Genomic DNA, 20,895 nt, shown 5'->3' on the forward strand with positions numbered 1-20,895 from the left:
AATTCAAGTATAACTAATCTCAGCAAGCATCTCAATTTCAACACTGTTTTTTTTAGCTGCTAATATAGGGAGGATTTTAAGTACTTTCCTTGTTTCTCCTCCAGTCTGATGTTCGTTACCATTTTCTTTATGCAGAATCAAATGTTTTACAGTGTCTTTATTTCCTGTTGTGCAAGATGAGTAATTAAGATGGGATTCTTCTGTACTTTTACAGTATCACTCTATCAATGCATGATCCAGAACTCTTTTTGGAGTGTTACATAACTAGACACTTTATAAAGGGGCATTACTCTGCAAAATTAATTGGAAAATATACTTAATTTCTTCAGTGTGCACATCAAGGTAGATAGTATCTCTTTGATTTAATAATCAGAAGGGTGAAGGTTTATGTGTGTATGCAGGTTTTTCTTCTTTTTTAATGTCTGTTAGTGTTATAAAGATAATACCATTCAAAATTATCTTAAAGCTCTTCTTATATGCATCATATAAGCACAATTTGTTTTAAATAGTTGCACTTGCATATCTAGTCCAGTGCAGAGTTTTTGCTAGTGCGAGAGATAGGAAGTTCACTTCTGTACTAAGGCTAACACTTACTAATGTTGGTTCTTTTCCCCCCATCTTTGATACAAAATCAGTAAAAGACAAACACGGAATCTGATGGTGCTGGAGAAATTCATCAGACTAGAGGAGCCTGTCAATTGCTTTATGTGACTAGAGGAGCCTGTCAATTGCTTTATGTTCTTAGATATGATAAGACTTGATATCAATGTCTATTTTCTACCAATCAATTAATATCAAGTAGTGATGATCATTTGAAGCTGTTACCGATTATCTTGCTAAATTGCAAGTACAAATGTAGCATTAGAGCTGAAGCAATGTCTGCTTTGTCTTATTTTCACATTGGCATTCCTTAAATATTTTTCCATGCAAGATAGTAGCTTCTTGTTTCCTCATAGATAAATACTTTACTCCCGACTCTCAAAGTTGTAACTTATTCATCACATTGCATCAACTATACATTCCAGAAGGCCGCAGTCATCCTTTTGTCTGTGAATGTTTGGGACAGCAGTGGTAGAGGTGTGCACTTCCCTTTGAACTGCTTTTTGTCACTGAATGTCTCTCGGGTAATCATTTTGTAACCTGTTGAAAAGCAAAAACAACTTTTTCTCACAATAGAAATTGATTTAAAAAATAAATAATTCAGTCAGACTTCAACCCTCCTCTCAAACTTACACTTACAGGTGTTGCAGCATGGATTAAACAAGTTTGAGTGGAAAAGCCTGCTTTAATGTGTTTCCTCTACTGCATTGTTTTAAACATAACCAAAATGGCATATGCAGTGTCTGTGAATCTATTCTCTCATACTCTTGCAATTTTGTCTGCTATTGCTGAATTTTTTATTCCTGAACAATGGGATGTGACAGCATATATTTATTTAATCATTGTAAATTTAGTTGGTGTTCTCTAGTGAGTCTGAGATTTCAGAGAAGCTTTGAAATAGCTTGCTAAAATATGTAAAAGAATCCTGTGATTCATGACCCAAAAGAGTCATGAACTTTCAAATCTTTACTAAAATCTCAATAAAATTAGTGAGAATTGTCAGGACTAACATATTTGTTGCTTTTCTTTCAAAGTAAACTGGAAAACCTACTACTGTTTTAAATTATATGTCTATAAGTTCTACATGATTGTTTGAATTGAAAATCTAGGAAAATCCATTTCTCTGAATTGTATACTGAACTATGTGTTGTAGAGCTATTCAAAGTAATAGTTTCAATTTGTTTTCAAATCTGAGTTCTCACTTACTTGTACTTTTTTTTGGTGTATATTAACATTTTATGTCAGAAGGCTGTAGAACAAGGCACCTCCATATTCACAGGGCCAGCATCTCTTGCTGCTGCTTATGATTAGAAATTGTTTAAGGACCAGAATGAATTGAATTCACTGTTACCTTTTCTTCTAGGCTTCATCAAAACATGTAAAATAAAGGTGGTTCAATAGGTTTCTTTAAATCTGTGGATTATTGAAGAGAAAGAATAATCAGAAAAGGTGTGGTCTCTGTCGAATCAGTAGCCCCTGAGGCAGTGCTAGAAGAATACACCCAGTTCAGAAGTTCTGGTGTGGCAGTGGCTGTGAGCCTGCAGCTGCATCAGCCACAGCACGGAGAATTGGTGAGCTTCGAACGGTATGAAATGCTGTCTTCACCCTAACTGGCTTCATGCTTTTAAAATACCTGGTGTAAAAATGTAAACTATGCTTAAGTTAGCAAGTGCATTGCTGGAAGACCAGTCTTTTGCAGCCGGCAAATTCTACAAATACAAATGTTTTCTAGGTTGAATAATACTTCTCACAGCTGTTGTAGAGTTAGCCAGCAATAACCATAACTGGGAAATTGGAATAAACTGTGAGTTGATAATGATAAAATTGTGGGGGATTTTAACAATAACAATGTAAATGTAACTGCAGTGCAGAACAGACACTTAATAGGATTTTAAAATGTTGGAATAATTTATTTCTTTTGATACCTGAACACTGGGAGTTTATGTTGTCAACATTTAGTCTGAAGCTGCAGAAAGAGTTTTTTGAAGAGCAGGAGGTAATAAGCTGATTCCTGGCAACTCAGTGTTAAGCTGAGACATGATTTAAGGTTAGTATGTATAATGAGTCAGCAGTGCTAATACTTTTTTTCTACTAATACTAGCACTTCTTGTTGTTGGGCTTTTTTTGCTTGTTGGTTTGGGGTTTTTGTTTGTTTTTTAACAAAGTACAGTAAAGTGGTATGTTCAGAAGTATGAGTAGCTTATGTTGTCCAAACCCATGACTAACAATCAAGTGATGTCTGCATTTCCAAAGAAGACAAGTAATTGAAGCTTTCAAAGCAGTTCATACATTAGTTTGTTTTTTCAAAAATTCAAGTACACCTGTAACAGAATAGCGTAGGTACTAGAAGATGTAGCTTAAAAGTTCAAATCTTACAAACATGTATTACAGTGGGATGCAGGGGAAGTGCAGTGTGCTGACAGAAGCTTGTGAGTTCTTGGAATGTGAGGATGATTGCTGATGGAGACAACAACAGATGACACCAGGGAGGAGGTTGTATATTAATTCCTTTCTGCTATTAGAGACATTCTTGCTAAAATTTCCAGACCTAGATCTTGAGTCCTGTAGTAACATGTTTAGTGATACCTTGTGATTTCACATTAATGGATGGGGTTTTATAATGTGGCTGTCATGGGTTGAGCAAAACTAGCAGTGGCTATACCCAGACAATTGTGGGAAACAAAAATTAACCATCCACAAGTATAAGACTGCTGAAATAAAAGGCAAACACAGAGGTGCTCAGGAATCAATCTGCTAAGGATTTTGTTAAGTATTTGTTTGGATGACAAGGAAGTATGATCACTGGGGAGAAGAGGTTCATTTTGGGAAAGAAAGACATAAGTCAGTTGATTCTGTCATTCAGAACAGATTCTTGATTCTGATTCTGGGCAATGAAATATTATTTTTGATGTTTTATTCTTCCTTTGTTATGGAAGCAGGATTTCTACACAAACAAATACCAGATCTTCCTAATCTTTTTTCCTACTAGTTAGAACAGCTTACAAGATGCCTGTCTCTTTCGTAACTTTTTAATTGTATTGATATGAGGCTTATATATTTTGTTACTTGCTTATTTTTCAGAGGATAGGGTTTACTTCTAATTTTCTAGATTTAGTCCATATGTACCTTGTATCCATTCTTCGGAAGATGGGATGAGGAAGATAAACAGAGTTGCTGCTGACTACAACTGACAGAGCTAGAGACAGACAGAGGTAGTCAGTTTTTGTGGCCTTTATAAAGCTGGGGAAGTAATGGCACTGTTTTGTGTGGACATATGGGGCTGCTTACAGCTATTACTGTTTTTGTGAGAATGGTCTCTGTCACCTGGGATGGTAGCTTGTAATATCTCTTCCTAACATGACTGGGCACAGACTGGGAATCAGTAATGACTCTGTACACGGTTTATGGCCCAAGTGTGTTATCTAGAAGCCTGTGAGTAATGTTTTTTATGTGTGTAATAATCTTGACATACGACTTTAACCTTACCATTCCTTTGAGAAAGGCAAGGTAAAATTCTTTCTGATTATCTGTATCTCAAATTCTTTTGGAGTGTTCCCTCACTATTTTGGTAAGTCCACAAACTATTTTGTGCGTGTGCCTGTGAAGTTAATAATCTTGTTGTAGTTCATCACTTATTTGCAAAGAAGCTGAAAGAACTTGGTACAGTCAGACACTGAGCATGAGTAGAAGGTAAAATTCAGAATTTGGTCATATTAAACACTGTTTTTTTAGCCATCTGACTTCTTCTGAAGATAAGTGTAGTATCTTCAAGATATTGGAGTTGGATCAAGAATTTGGAGATATCTGCCTATTCCTTTCTGGGAAAAAGAGCAATTTTTAATCTACGATGAGATTTAAATTCTCACTGTTGCAAATGTGTTATATTTACTGTCTTATTGCTTTCAGAATTTTGATCCTCAGGCAGTTGTAAATGGCCATACAGTGCCATAGGGCACTGTACAGTGAGAGTCTGAAACTTCTCAGTTCTGTGTGCTTGTTGGTTTGCAAGGAAGTTTTATGGTTGACTGACAGGGATCTCTTGTTGCAGCCTTGTTTATTTGTAGTCCTGTGTCCAGGAACATCTCATGTTAATTCCTATTCCCCTTTCTGCATTTTCATTTGAATCACCCACAAAACCAAGGCAGTTGCTGCTTTCTTAGTTGTATGCTGTTTTCTTAATTGTAGGTCTCCTGCTGCAAATGACATTAAAAAGCAGGCAAAACCAGCAAAACCACCCACAGATAATTTAAACAAGAAAAAGATTGCATACTGCTTAACTGTTGAATTTTCCTACTGCATGTCTGCTGAAAACCAGACTTCATGTGGCATGATTTCAGACAATTGTTTTAGTAACTCCTTGGGTATGGAGACTGTGATTGCAAAGATTAGTCACCTGTTCCTCATTGTTAGTAGCTGTAGACACCATCACTTGAATTTCCATGTGGAATATTCTCAGAACAGCCAGAGAGAGTTGGTGTTCTTTGGCTGATGAGAAGTAACTCGTTAGACTTCGCTAGCATGTATCTGTGATTACTAATCCAATCTGTGCAGCTTTGACGTCTGCCCCAGTTGTGGGGATAGGGGATAGGCCAGTGCAGCCAAGTATTTTAAAAATAGATGCAAATGCGTACATAGGGTTACTGCGACTGCAGTCCCACTGTGGTGTTAGATTAGTTACGTTAGGCTTGCTAGTCCACCAGCTGTCTATCCAGATTTGGTGTGTTTCACTGTCCCTTTTCATTTATTTTCTAAGTGTGGTAAAAAAAGAGCTTTCTTTTTTGTCCGTATCCTTATCTGAAATCACTAGATGTGTTTGTGAGATGGTCCTTGCAAACCAATGGGATAATGTTAGAGGATGATATGAAGGTTTGAAAATGTAAGAAGTTGCCAAGAAATGTGGGTGCTGAGGGGGAGTAAGAGATGATCTTCTGATATTAAGCAGCAAATTAATCTTCAGAATATTGCCTTGTTAGATGCTGGAGTAGCAGGAAGTATAAACCTATGGAAGTTATAGAAGACCAGCAGGGATAAGGGTAGTGCGGCTGTGTATGTTACAGGTGGCTCATCAGCCACCTGTGAAGAGAGGCTGTGGGGGCTCTAAGTGCTGAGTGTTATAAGAAGATCATTAAGGTCTTTAGGAGCAGATGGTGTAAGGTCTAAACTGCAGAAACAAAATTGGAGGGTATTGAGGATGGAGCTGGAGAGCCGTGCAGCAACAGCTTCAAACTGCTAAAGCATGGAAGGGAGAAAGAGTAGTGACCACAGATGAAAAGTGGGTCATTGAGGGTATCTGCGTGGAGTTTGGTGTTATTTTCTTAGCCCTTAAACAGGTTTGTCATGTAGTGAAGGGAGGTTAGAGGAAAGTGAGAAATCAGAAAGAAGAGTGAGTGCTGAGCAGTGGAAAGATCAGATATATGTCAGAGAGAGGTAGATTCATGAAGTAATAATGCCTTATACATGTTAATTATTTTCAAACACAGCTAGAATAGTTTTCATTTTATGTAGGGATAAGATCACCTTGAATTGGAGTAGTTGAAAGGGGAGGCATTAAAGGTTTCTTTAAGAAAAACTAGTTTTCCAAATTTATTAATTGTCTTTATTTTGATCAGTCTCAAACACAGAATTTTAATTTAGCATATGTCTCACACATTTTCATTGTAGGAAACACTTGTGCACATTAGCTTCCAAAACTCCCTGCTGAAGGAAGTGTTCTTCAAAAAAACCAGACGATAATTTCATTAAAATATGAGACTGTAGAAAAATGTAAATAACAGGTTAGTAGTTTGTATACACAAGAACTTAGTTGTTGATTAAATAAGCTATCTAATATAATATCTAGTTTAAATCACTTGAGTAAAATGACACTGGGGTTACACAGGTGGCTAATTAGGCATATGAGTAAGAATCTTACCTGCCTAAGGTGGGTTTGAGAGAGAAGTTGCATGTCTTCTTATAATACTACTCTGTCACCTTTAATTAAAGAAATCAGATGCAAGATTTTTTGTTTGTTTTATGTTTTTTGTTGTTTTTTTTTTTTTTTTAAGTGGAGGACTCTTTCTGTCCTTGTTCATGTTTCGTCTGATAAGAGTGCTCAAGCCCAGCATTTAGAACTTCTGAGCATAATTCTTGCTAGGGAATTGAATCCTGTGTGTAGATTTCATAATTCTGTGCTATACATGCATATTACACTGTGTGGCTAATTGATGAATGGAAAGGATTTGCTGGTTTTGTTTATTTGCATTCAAATCAACAGCTTAGATTTGTGTGTCTGATAGAAAACCAGAGTTGCATAAGCCACTTCAAGGAGATTATGGGTAATGTGGCTGGCATATTAATCCAGAGATCTTGGTTGATGTTGACAGCAATTTCTAGCCATGTGTTTCCTTAAGAACTTAAAATTTGTGATTTTGTAGGGTATGAATATGGTTTGGGGTTTGTTACTATAAACAAAATGAAACCAAGCAAACAAAAAAAATCTTTTTTGCCTTTTAAGAAAAAAAACCCAACAAAATAGTACAAATCTGTCTGAGCTGTCAAGAACTATATTCTCAAAAAATGTGAACAAAAGCTATACTGCAGGGAAATATGCCTTAGTGCTAATGTGTGAATCATAGTTTGAAGACTTGTTGTCCAACCTCCAAATTTGTGATATAAACCCCAAGAAAATCTAACTCTAAATAAGTAGATATTTGAGTCAGAAAGACTTGTCTATTCAATGTGGCAGATCAGTCCATTATTGTTGCTGCTTCAAAATGGTGCAGTTTTCAAGAAATGCTAATAAACACTCTATTGTTTAAAATTTTAACACCTCTTTCCTAAAATGTGTTCCTCTTCCTACAGCCAATATATGTAACATTACAGATTAAAATTAATGGAGTTTTAAGAGATGAGGATATTTATAAAACTCAAAAGCTTTGTAACAATAGTGGTTTAAATAGGTAATTATGGGACAGGTTTTCTCCCTGTATTTCTATTATGTTGACTCATGATAAACCAAGTATGTACTCTCTTAAACATATTTAAATGACTAATTATCTGTGTGCAGGTTTAAATTTACTTATTTTTATAAAAGAATATTTTGAACTTTTAAACTTAAATATTTCAGACTATATTTATAGAAATAAAAAAATTACTTTGAAAACAACTTATGTCAGTTTAAAGTATTTGTTGCTGAATAAGGAAGAAACAAAATAAAAATGCAGTGTGTATGTAACAGCTGGTAGTAAAAGCAAATAAACATTTATGTAATTTTTCTGTTAATAGAATAATTGGTAAGAGAGCTTAACAGTTCTAGTAGCAGATAGGATGATTTTGTTTTATAGTTGAAACCAGAAGCCTGAAAAGACTACTTCTTAAAAATGTTTTCTTACAACCTTTATATAGTTTCACAGCTTTCACCAGACCAGCAGCTGGATGCTGCAAGGTAGGAAACAAGCACGGCAAAACTGAAATGATGCTCCTGCTACTCTGATCAAGGTCGTTGCTGCTGTGGTGCATTGTCAGTCTGGGCCTGGAGCCTTGCCTGGGACTTCTGCAGTCCTGGCTTGGCTTTCTCTGGAACTGGTGTATGTGTGGACATATATGTTTAGTTTGTTTTTTGTGTCTCTTCTCATGATGTGAGCCCAGGTGTAGCTCACAGCTAGTCAGCGAGATCATGGTAGCATGATGGATTTTATTTTTAAAACAGAACTTGGTTTAAGGTGTGCGATGATTCATAGGAAATGCATGGCAATCCTTGAGGGATTTGGTCATCCAATACTTTTGCACTCATTGAAATAGATCAAAACTTGGGTCAGATATTACTCAGTTTACTTTTGTTTGAGTAGGCTGGTGCTTCATCACAGGACTGGACTTGTATTTGTATCCTGCAGCCTGGGTCTAGGTTGATTTTCTTGGTTTAGCAGTAATGTTTTGCGGGTCATGGCTTGAGCACTCTGGCACCTGTTCTCTAAACTGAAAATCACTATTTAAAAAAACCCCAAACTATTACTTAAATTATAATTCTTTATTATTAAAAACAGTTTTAAATCTGAAGATTGTTCACCTGCATGATTATTTGTCCCAGTTATTATCTTATCTTGAAAAGGCCTTGGATAGTTTTTTGTGATTTCATTTTTTTTACTATTTTATTTTAAGGAGAATGAGTTGTTCAGGTAAGCTGTGCAGTGTAAGTAACTGTGTATTTCCAATACTTGTCAAGTTTTGATACAATGTTCGAGTGTCTCATCATCTTAGTTAAGTATTTCTCACGCTGGTCCCTCTGAGGTAATGATTATTTGTGTTTTGTAGAGGAGTTCAGGCAGATCACGTAACAGATCTGTGTTCACATGAAGTCTGTGCTACAGCTAGAAATTTATCTAAATCCTTATCTGTTACCCTAACCAGTTAGACACCACTTCCCCTGAGATAAAGGCACCCAAACCCAGTTTTAAGCTGTATTTAAGCCCTCTGACATACTCTAAGAAATAACAAAGCTTTTGGATTATTATCCTTCTGCAATTTTGTGTCATTCATTATTGAGGAGCTGCAGGGTGATGTATAGATCTCTTGGTTCCTGTTCAAATCCACATGTAAGCTGGAAGCTGTGTGTACTATACATCTCTCTTTCATACACTCTGATATGAAATAGGAGTTGTAGATATAATTTATAATTAAACCAATTTCCAGTGTTGCTCTATGGCTTTTCTTAACCTTAGTGCTAATAGTAATAAAGATTCTGTGAATAAAGAAGTGCCTGTGTTGCACAGGAATGTGTTTACCCATCCTGTTAAATGTGGTTTCTGTTGGCATTCCATGAATTGATCTGTTACCCTCTGGTGCTGCAGCTGTTCCTAAAAAAAGATGTGCCATTTCTTGTGTAATAGCTGGCATAATGCTGACAAGGTTGAAAGTCATATGATTCCACATTAAAGCAAATATTATTCATGTGGGTTTATGACACAAAACCGTTAATACTATTTTGTGAAATGATGTTTTTGAAGAGTGTAAGATTTATTTTCTTTCACCTTGGAAAATGAAATGCTTAAGTTGCCCCATTTAAAAAATGAAATTAATTTTCTTCCCTCCCCTCCAAACACACCCTTCTAATATGCTTGTATGTACAAATGTACATAAAAGCATATTATGTACTCATGATGAGTTTGGTAGCTTAGGGCTACACTGCATGTGCTCGGTCAGCCTGACTGTGTGCTAACCAATTGGAATGGTACCCCATGGGCAGAGCATGGTTGTGCAATGTGTGACAAAGATTTGACCTGACAGTTTTACAGTTGTGCATAGAGGTTTAGAGCAACAAAAAGGGGCATGAGGAACTGCCTGGTAGAGACTTGTCCTGTTCCTGCTGCCTCTGCAGCAAAAATGTGTTAATGCTCTAGTCAAAAAACCTGTAAAGCAGTTTTCTCTGGCCTTTTTCTCGCTCCTGTTTTACATGAGACTGCCTAGATATGGATCCGTCTGTATTTTTACTTTGTTTAAAATACTGTCAAACCACCTGTGTTTTAATGAGGGACTAATATTAATTCACTTCTGTGAGAAGGCATTTAATTTGTCTTTGGTAGGTTATTTTGCATTTCAAATTTGAGATGCTTGCATTTTGTAGTGTGATCTACTTCCTTATTCTCTGCTGTAGATTGGCATGGAACATTCTTCTTTCATCACTTGTTTAATGCTTTTGCTATAACTTGTTAACTTTGTGAACAGTTACTGATTTCTTCAGGGATATAGTGAACTTAACTATTTCTGACCTCTTCAGCACAGAGACAAAATACATCACACAAATATATGAGAACTTGTGACTTTGCATGTCTAATCTGCTGCTTGGTAAAAAAGATTAATGTTCATTTAGAAGGGGTGCTGAATAGGTTTTTCTTAGTTTAGTCTTGAAAATTTCTCTGTATTGCTTTCTTTTGCATAACATATTCTCTGTAAATGCTGCAAAAGGAAAAGTTAAAAGTGATTAGTGGGAGTTGAGAGCAAATAAAATCTAAGTGTGCCATGAAAAATTAGGTAGCCCAAATAGCAAACAGAAAAGAGGTCTGTGAGTGATTCTGAGGGTAATTTAATGAAAGCAATAATTAGCCTTTTTTGCTTTTAAGCAAAGATATGGTTGCTGGTTTTATTTTCATAGTGTAGTGGTTGGAACTCAGATAATCTATGGGATTTCTTATTGCATATTTTCTGCTTTGGTCTTTCATTATTTGATTAAAAAAAATGTCAGGAATTATTACCTAGAGGCTTGAAGTCATAGCTTGTGGCTTGTTTGTCTGTTTGTCATGCAATAATGAAGCCTTAGCTCAATTTCTTTGTTAATAGCAGAGTTATCTAAGCATTTAGGTATTTGTTTAATAATAGAGGGGGGTTATGCTTTCTGCCAGCATACAGTAAATTAAATTTTGTGTTTTTCACAAAAGCTGTATTCCTTTACAGCTGAATTTACCTTGCCTGTTGCAGTTAACATGGTGGCAAAGTCTCATCTTCTTGTAGAAGTAGCATCATGTGATCTTATACTTCTCGCTTTGTCTTGCAACATGCTTATCAGCATAGTCTGTGCAGTGTATTTGAGAACTGTAATATGTGCAGGCAAACTGTATCTGCTAGTGATAAGGAGTCTGTTGGTGGATGAATTTCACCCCTGACAGCAGCACCTCTGTCTGCTGTGCATTGCTGCTGCATTCAAAAGCATGCACACCTCACCTTTGGCTCTGGAAATCAGTTTGCTTGCTAACAGGAGGAGCCAAAGGAGTTGATTGCTAGCAACGGCAAGGGCAGCCCTGAAAGTGGGAAGAAACAGGTGGAGAATTAAGAGATGCAGCTAAGTATCTGATAGTGTCATTGAGAAATAGTAGAAGGAATGTGAGAGACTGGAGAGGAAGGCAGGAGAAAATGCAAATAACAGTTGAGGAGAAGGAATTACCTGAATTTGAATGGAAATGGCTCTGACAAACGAAATGCATGTGTATATCTGAACAATGGCATTCCTGAAGAACATTAGTGTTTTCATCTGCAACAGTGTTAAAGGCACCAATTGTAGATGCCAATGAAGTCATGTCCAAATTCCATTTTAAACAGAGAAACATCTCTTCTGTAGAAGGAGCAGTCTCTTCTCCCTGATCAACTTAGTAGTAGCATATTATTGCTGTTCAAAAGCCTTCAAAATGTAGACTTTTAATTTCTACTGATTGAGTCAGAATAAGATGTTGTTTTGCCCTAGATTTCCCTGTGTCCCTGTGTCAGTAGAGTAATGAATGGTGGCTTAAATAGAGGGGACTGAAGGTAAAGAGAGAAAAAAAAAAATCATTGCACACTAAGATTTAAAATAAAACTGAAAAATAAGCCTCCATAGTGAAGACTAGGAATCATAAAACTTGTATGAAAACTTTTGTGTTCAGAAACTTGTGTGATGGACTTATGGGAGCTGAGAAAGACAGAGCAAGATCCTTATGTTCCTCCAGAACATGGGAGTAGGTTCTCATGAACTTGTGTTTATTCATGCTTCTGAAAGATTGAGTCATAGCTTTAAAGCAGCTGAGGGGTATATTTCTGTGTATAGTTTTATGGAGCTGGAAGAACATTACCTGAAGACTACTGACTCCTGGATTCCAGGAGCTCTTGCTCATTTTAATTTCACACTGCTTTGACAAGGAAAATTTGAATCTAAGAGCTTTTAAGGAGTTATTGCCACTATGGTTTGGCTTCAGTGTTAGTCTTGTTTCCTCACCTTCTTAAAGTGTCTTTAGTCTGTTGTGGGCTCTTGTTTTTCATGAGCTTGTGTAAGTTTCTGTTCACAGCTGAAATGCTTTTGGAAACAACCATCTGTTAAGAGCACTAACTGGCCAGTTGATGAGAAAAACACTGAGCAGTGTTTTGGTTTCTTCAGAGATGGATTTAAATGCAAAGTCTCAAATTAACTCTATCTTGTTACCATCTGGGTGGTTTACTTTTTTTTATCATCTAGTTATACAGTGACTGGTGACATCAAAAACATCATCTTGGAGAGAGATAGAACTAAGTCTGCCACCTCAAAGCAGCATGTACTTGTGCAGCAAACACGGGCCTGGTATGTTGGAAATCTGCCACAGCTGAGTTCTAGGGGGATCTAATCTCATTCTTTTCTGCTTATGAGTACAAATTTTGTGGGTATTATTGGTCACCATTCTAATTAATTGTAAATGCTGGAGCATTTATCTTTTCTGTCATGGATTTAGAATCAACAGCAGAGTATGGATGTTCAACAGTCTTATTTACATCTGCATTGTATGTCTCAAAGTACCTACATTAACAATGTTTCTTTATTTCTCAAGAGCATGTCATTCCCTGTGGATATATTGAACAATTGCAGTCATGAGGACTTGGAGAACTCAGCAGAGGACTACCTCTTTGACCTCCGGTGGGGGAATCCAAACTCTCCTGAATTCTTTTCTCTGCCAGACCGCCGTAAGGTAAAAACCAGCATATACTGTAGTACTGGTGTTCTTTATATCCTTATAGATCTAAGATTTAAGATATCCAGTCCTATTGAATTTCAGAACTATTTTATTAAAGCTTTCATATTTTCCAAATTCAGAATTTCTGTCAAACTCTACTTTTTTACTCTGTAACGGGTTTTAAATGTGGGTTTCAGTTACTGTGCGCTGCTTCTAGGCAATGGATCTGTGTATATTAAGCAATTTAAAAACCTAAAGAAACCCATCCTGACTATAACCTTAAATTTTCAACTGATGACTCAAACACCATGCATTCTCAAAAACCTGTCATCACTAAGGGGTTTATGATTTAAGCTAACTGGCTTTTTTTTAAATCTCAGTCCCTCAGTGTTCTTCATGTTTGGGTTCAAGTTTTGATTAATAAGCTTCACTAATTTCAAAAGAGGTTCTTTTTTCTTAATCTGAAATATTCTCTGCTGTTATTGATCTCTAGTGGAGAATAGTTGTGACACTTTTGTTTTAAACACCCCTTGTGTGATGAGTTGGTCAGTGTTGTTTCTGTCCAGATGAATGCTTGTATTAGGAATAGTACCAATAAATCCAGCAGTGTATAGCTTTAATTAAAAGTAGGTGAGCTGAGAAGATTTTCTGTGAGATCTAAAGGTCAGTGCAATGGACTCCTTGGCAGAATCAGAGTCTTGACTACTTTCCTGCATTTATGCAAGATCTGTATACCTAAATGATTGCTTGTATCAATATGCTTGTTTGTGACAATAGCATGTCATAATCTTCTGAAATTTGTTTAGCAAGTCTGTCTACCACACTATTCATGTCTGTCAAGTTTTTTATTAATTAATTTGATAATGGAAGCATGTGAATTTATTTATCAAAATTCATTTACACAAAGTTACTAGATTCCTTAAAATATTTTTCTGAGGAGGAATATCAAGATGACAACTTCAGAATTTCTAACGTGTGTAACTTCAGGGAAAAAAAACCCTTTTTGCCTTCCCATTGCAGCACATTAGAACTTGTTAACAAACACAGTTTTGCTGTGACAGCTTGTTTCAGCACTTGACCGACTGCCTCATTCTCCTGTTGGCTTTGACAGCTTGTGCAGTTGGGACTGAACATAATGCTGGCTTCTTGCACACCTTACTTCACTTGTGCACACAAATGCAAACTCTCAGCAGAAGAGAGTTGTACAAATTACTGTAGCTAAATCTGCCAGAGCTCAAGAGTCAGAGCTCTTTAGATGTAGTTTGTCTCTAGGAAGATGTGTCGAAAGAAAGGCTTGTCTTTTATAGCTAGCTGTTAAGGACTTGATTTTTTATATTCTTCTTGTTTACCTTGATAAACTTTCTCTGTATTTTACTATTGTTGTTTTAGCAAGAGTCTACTGAATTATTGTACATTCTTCTTCCAGGTTCCTATTACCTTGACATCTGTGGGCTTTGCTCCTCTTTATGGTGAAGAGCAGACACACAAAGTTCTTGCACTATTTGCACCATGGGATTCACTCACAGGTTTAATTTTAAGTTTTTTAACTTTGTATTGCCTTTGTTTGTCTTTTATTGTGGAAAATGCATGTAACCAGACCATTGTCCATTTCATGCTACTGTGGCCCATAACTTCTCCATTGTGCATTTGTTGTTCCTCATATTTTTGTTCACATAGTGTTATTTTTTGTTGTGTATTTATATACACAAGTGCTAGAACTTCTCACTTTAATAAGATCAGAACTGGACCCATTGAATTCAAAAGATAAGTAGCAAAATAATGCGATGCTTGTCTGGACCATAGTACAACATGTATCTCTTGATCTCTTTATGTATGCTTCACCTCTCCAAAAGGTACTTACTGAACAGTCTTAGAATCCATTAATTTACACATGAATTTAATTGCTCTTTATTAATAGTGATTGATCAGCATCATGTGTAAATTTGTCTTTAGCTTGAAGTCCTAGCATAGCTCTGGCTGAGATGACAGTTTTTGTGGGTTTTCTCCTCCCATTCTTCCTCCCCTTCCAGTTCTCCACATTTCCTTCTTCCATTTAATGCCATGTATATGATTGCCATAAATATGTATATGATGCCACAAATGCCTGTATATCATACTCTTCCTAACTGCTGCTCAACTGGCTATCAGCCTTTTTACATCCATCTAACTCTCTAAAACTTGCACAGTTTCAATATTAATATCTATTAGCCACCCAATAGTAAAATACATGTGTTGCAGCGCATGCCGTGCTGGGCAGCTGTGGCAGGGATGAGACTGTCCCCCTGCAAGCTCTGCAATTCCCAGTTATCGGCAGGTCCAGCACAGGGACAGACAGTGAAGACACAGGTCTTGGGGTGGAACAAGGTGGATTTATTCCTGAGCTCTCAGATAAAGCTGCAGGGGGGGTGAACAGAAGTTTTTATACAGCAGCTCAGGAGGAGGGGTGTAGGAACATTAACCAGTGAGGGAAAGGCTGGGGAAGGGGTCAAAGGTGGGACTGACATTTTGTAAACCTATCAGGGAGAACAGGGGAAAGGAATAATACAAAGTAATAAGTGGGGTTTTGAGGGCAACAAGACAGACACAGAACTCTCCAGAAAAAGGGATGGGGATAGGGAGTATTGACAACTTGAGAGGGAGGAGGTTAGGGAAGGGCTTGGGAAGATTGGCGACTGGGGGAAGGAGGGGATTAGGGAGGAGAGCAGGGGGCAAACATCGATTCAAACAAAAATACACCACAGCATACATGTATTAGTGAGACTTAACCTTGGCAGGCAGTTTTTAGTGGAGGGAGGTGTTAGAGCACAGTGTTAAAGGACAGTGCTTATGTCTGAAAAATAGTTCCTGTGTGCCATACCACAAAAAAACCCAAACAAACTAACAAAACCCCCCCTAGTGTTTATTAGTCTCAGTTATCAAAAAAGGTTTTGGACTAGGGAGCATTTATCTGGGTAATGTATACAATGCCCCATTGATTGTGCTAGGGTAGTAGGAGCTACATTAATATAGTGCCATCTAGAAGATGTCTAATGTGATTACCACATTGTTATTCCTGAGTTTTTAGCAACTTTAATGAATATGCTTATTTTGGAATGGTAAGAATCACTAACTTTTTATTTCCCTTGTTTCTTTCAAGCTGTAGCCCTGTATCTTGCTGACCAGTGGTGGTCAATTGATGACATTGTGAGAACATCTGTCCCTGCTAGACAGGGGCTTCGTCAGGTAAAGCACTCCAACATTTGCCTAGCAATTAATCCTATACTCCAAGATAATGGCAAATAGATAGTGTACAAGAGATTACATATTTTAATTTAATTTGGAAATGAGAGGGCTATTGCAAGGGACTAGAGGAATAAGTACAAGGGGGAAAGGAGCATCAGCATGAAGATAGTCTTAAGAATGACCTTTGTGCAGCAGCTTCATATGTAGACAACTTAGATGTTAGCCATGTTACTATTTTTTTTCTTTATTCTTTAGAATATTATGATCTGGTTGTGTTGAAACTTCGTGGTAGAATAGTGCATTTTACCATAGCAGTACCTATTGATCTTATCAGGAAACTAGTAAACCAAAAATACTGTCAGGAATATGTTGACAGAAGCAAGTTGGAGTCGGTGGCTTGCAGTGGCAATATGTGAGTTTTGGAAAAGTAAGTTGCCTGGTATCTGCTTTATTGCCCATCATTGACCTTTGTTACTTTGTTGTTATTTAACCCTGTGTAGCAAGGAAATTTTCAAAACTGGAAATCTGTGTTTCTCCAGGGTTGTAATTTATATCTGCTCATGGAATCTGAGCATTTGTCTTTGATTTTTGCAAATTTTCAAATTTTCTCTTGAGAGTTTGGCATGTAGCCTGGCTTTCTAAATAATTCTTAATGGTAGGAAAGTCAGGAAAGCCAAATCTTTTACAAGGGAGGTAGCTGAGACTAAGGATTGGAATAGATCATGGTTCCTCCTTCCTTCTCAGTTAGTAGAATAGTGGTGAGCTCAAATTTCATATATGAAAGGAACCCTGTAGGATATTACATGCCACAGAAACTGTTGTAACAAGTTTTCTCACTGCATCATGTCCTGTTGCCTGCCACTCTATCAGGAGTGATTGAGTGTGCTATGTCCTGCCACCCTGAGGCTCATCATTTCTCCTTTGTAAGACTTCAGTTACCTGCTAGCCTGGGAATTCTGAGGCTGATGTACTGCTGTTGTGCTTGGTGAATGTTCAGGTACAAGTATAGGTTTGAGTTAGATTATAATATTCTCATTCCACTGCCCTTCTCCCAAATTTTACAAAGGCGTTGGGAGTGACATTGAAGACACGAAATACCCTCTGTGGTTGTGGTTCATCCCTAACCTATTGCAATAGCTTCTGAGCATCTTCTTGCCTTATAACAAACCTCAGAGAGTCATCCTGCTTTAGCACTTACAGCCTTCCCTTGAAATCTCTCTGCAGCTGTGTTAAATAAGGTCTCTCATGTATGGATATTAACTCATCTGACCAATCTTCTGAAATGTTTTTTTCTGTGTTCCCTTAGGTGAAGTCTGTTGGAGAGAGAGTTGTTCTCTATGTTCTAAATCGAATTATCTATCGAACACAAGAAATGGAAAGAAATGAGATCCCATTTCTCTGTCATGGTAGCAGCCATTATGCTAAGATCATGTGGAAAAAAGGAGAGGCTATTGGATTCTATTCTGTTAAACCTACAGGTAGAACATTTGAGGATTGGGGGATTTGGGAAGTAAAGGGGAGGGGATAGCTTGTTTGAAAAATATTGTATTAGGCTTTATAAGGCTTGCAGGCCTAATTGAGTGTTTCCCTGCAGTCATAAGAGATCAGATGGCTGTGAAAATCTCTAGCTGAAATAAATACATGCTTTAGCAATATAAGCTCTTAGATTACTTCATAAATACAAAATGTATTTAAAACTGTAAGAAATTTGATATACCTGACAGCATTTTTTCTTCTCTAGAACAATTGTTGGACTTGGATTGGACTGTGCTTCTCTTGAGTTAGCAAAAACAGAAGGCTTTTCCTTCAAAAAATTTTCAAAATTTCACCCATGTTTGAGTGTGTGTTGTAATTTGTTGTACTCTCCAAATAAGTAGCCTATGTGCAAAAGACCACTCTGTAAACAGATGTTTTGAGGAGTGGTGGAGCTCCTCAGGCATCCTAAAGGGTACCCAAGTAATGTAACTTCTCTGCTCAAGTTTCCTTGCTTGAAAAATTAAAATAATAATAGAATCACAGAATGATTTTGGTGGGAATGGACCATTAAAGACCATCTAGTTTCAAACCCCCTGCCATGGGCAGAGACACCTTCCACTAGACCAGGACCCCATCCAGCCTGGCATGAACATGGGATGGGGATACTCACAGCTTCATAGTTTGAACATCCCCTTTCAGGGATGGAGCATTCACACCTTCTTTGAGCAACCTGTCCCAGAGCCTCACCACCCTCACAGTAAAATATTTCTTCCTAACATCCAATCCTCCCATGGCTTAAGGCTAGTGTCCATTATCCTATGACCTTTTAAAAAGTCCCTCTTCAGTTTTCTTGTAGACTCCTTTCAAATGCTGAAAGGCCACAGTTAGGTCACCCCAGAGCCTTCTCTTCTTCAGGCTGAACAACCCCAGCTTTCCTCATGTGAGCAGTGCTCCAGCCCTCTGATTAATTTCCTGGTCCAAAGATAAGTATGTTCATAGGTTGGAAACAATACAAGGTTGCAAAGACTAGCTGGATTGTATAGACAATTTTGTTTCTCATTGGCCTTGTTAGAGAAGAGGGCAACTCTTTGCCATGGTTCACAGATTCACTGAATGACCTGAAAATGAATTGGCTATTAATGGACTGTCTTAATGCCATTATAATGCCATCCTTTTCTCACTGCTGAGTCCATAGCTATCCTTGGAATCCTCTGATGCTGAAGTATTTGTGTGTTGTCACCATCTGTTCCATATTTGTTTAATTTAGGATAATATATTGTTTATGGGAGAATTTCAGTGTGAAATGTCCTAGCATTTTATTGTGTCTTCATTTTAAAAATTGGAATAATTGTTTCAGTCTTTAAACAAGAACTGAATTGCTTTTCAAGTTTGTCCTGAGAAGTCATGTAATCAGCATAAAATAATTAAATAATTTTGTTTTCTGCTGTCCCCTCCTCCATCTTTCAGCTCCATTTTTACTAGTTTTCATATAAAACTGTATAATGAGATTTCAAAGTGAGTCTTTCCTCTCTGTCTTGTCTATTCTTTTCTGGTAATGCAGACTTTCCGTTACATTATTCTATTAATGTATCTTGGAAACCTTATGAAGCTTGCTCAAAAAATTTAATAGATTACTAATATAAATTATTTATTTTTAATAAAGTTATAAATTATTTTTATAACTTTAGTTACTTTTACTTGCTATTATATAGTTTGGAATTTTTATAACTTATAAAAGTCTTTATTTACATATGGTGAAATCCATGCAGAAGCATGTCAGTCAGCATGCAGTTATGCCATCCATACTGATGGATATTTTTTCCCTCTGATTATTTCAGGAAGTGCTTGTAGCTCTCTTCTTGATCAGAAGTATAAGTTGCCAGTGCTAGACACAATGTTTGTTAGAAAGAAACATCGTGGGAAAGACTCTGGGTTAATAATGTTGGAAGACTTTGTGGATTCCTTTGCTGAAGAGCCTCTTGGCCTACAATATCCACTGTCATCTGTCATGTATACAGGCAAGCTCTTTAATTCTTTTCTTCTAATTGTCTTGGTGGTTTCTTTTCATGTCCAAATGAGTACTGTCATTCAACCTCCATATTTGTGGCCTCATCCTCATGTTCTACATTAAATTTTTAGCCTCCACTTTGGTGATTTGTGTAAGATGAAGGAGTTCCTGCTTCAATTTTTAATTCTCTATGTAAAAGTAGATTATTTGAACTCTGTTGGCTTTCTGCTGCTGTGAAGTTTACTACTGTCCTGTTTCCCCACCTGTAGCATGGGCTAAGGTTTTTCTGTGCGGGATCTAATGTCTATTTGCCTTGTAGCACCTTTTCCTTGCTCACACCTAAACCCCACGAAGTTGTTGAATTCATGCTTTCTCTGAACTTGTGATGGAGAGGACATAATAGGCTCTGCTTTAACTTGCCTATCAGAAGGCATAGTTCTAAAATACAAGGAAAACATATATGGTTGATCCATTAGCAGCCTAAGAGGACTATGTTATGCAGGAAATTACATGGATTCTGGAAACTATGTTCTTGGGACTGTGTTCAGACAAGAAGCACATTTCTTTTGCCCTATTTCTCAAGGCATGTTCCTTCTTAGGCCATTTGCAGGGCTCCTTCTATGAATGTTTTTATCTGGCCTTCTAAACCAGTAGAAATGTGCTGTTTTTCCAAGCACCACAGTCTGTCACTGGGTCTGATAAGACCTGATTTGTTACTCTACAATGAAGAAAATTAATTGAGCAGAATTTAATGACTAATTCATTTTTGTAGTCAAGAAAGGACACAGTGGGGATCTTGTGCTCTAAAATTGTGTATCTGTAGTGAACCAGGTGAAAAATGGTAGCTTTTTCAAGCAAAGACCAATGAATAATGTCAAAGTATGCATTCCTCTTCATCTGTATGTTTGATACAGGTATAGAGAGAAAAGAGATGGAAGGACAGTAGCACAGAAAATATTCTGGAAGTGAACAGTGATTAACCATTCAATGGTAACATGTTAACACTCCCAGAGAGTGCTTGTCACAGGTGCCTACTAGAGTGTGCAGTGACAAAAAGCACTCAATCACATCCTCTGCTTAAGAACCCTTCTGTCCTGAGTTGGGTTTTATAGTTGGCAGGAACAGTAACTAGTGAAATTGCAAAAATGTCAAGTGGGTCTAGGAATA

At 37.1% G+C, this 20,895-nt stretch overlaps 1 protein-coding gene across 6 annotated transcripts in view; it reads left to right on the forward strand.

Annotated features, from left to right (window-relative positions):
* Positions 1-20,895, forward strand: part of FAM169A (family with sequence similarity 169 member A) — a 37,363-nt gene that overhangs the window by 1,735 nt on the left and 14,733 nt on the right. For 5 of the 6 annotated variants that reach the window (XM_021531810.3, XM_021531809.3, XM_021531812.3 and 2 more), the window contains exons 2-6: positions 12,900-13,037; positions 14,449-14,548; positions 16,159-16,244; positions 17,551-17,722; positions 19,559-19,738. In XM_021531810.3, coding sequence (XP_021387485.2) covers positions 12,900-13,037; positions 14,449-14,548; positions 16,159-16,244; positions 17,551-17,722; positions 19,559-19,738 — 676 coding nt within the window. Of the gene's footprint in view, positions 1-12,899; positions 13,038-14,448; positions 14,549-16,158; positions 16,245-17,550; positions 17,723-19,558; positions 19,739-20,895 lie in introns of those variants that run through there. The other variant, XM_021531814.2, reaches the window with a different exon arrangement.

The sequence above is a fragment of the Lonchura striata genome, chromosome Z (genome assembly GCF_046129695.1).
Source record: "Lonchura striata isolate bLonStr1 chromosome Z, bLonStr1.mat, whole genome shotgun sequence".
Lineage (NCBI taxonomy): Eukaryota > Metazoa > Chordata > Aves > Passeriformes > Estrildidae > Lonchura > Lonchura striata.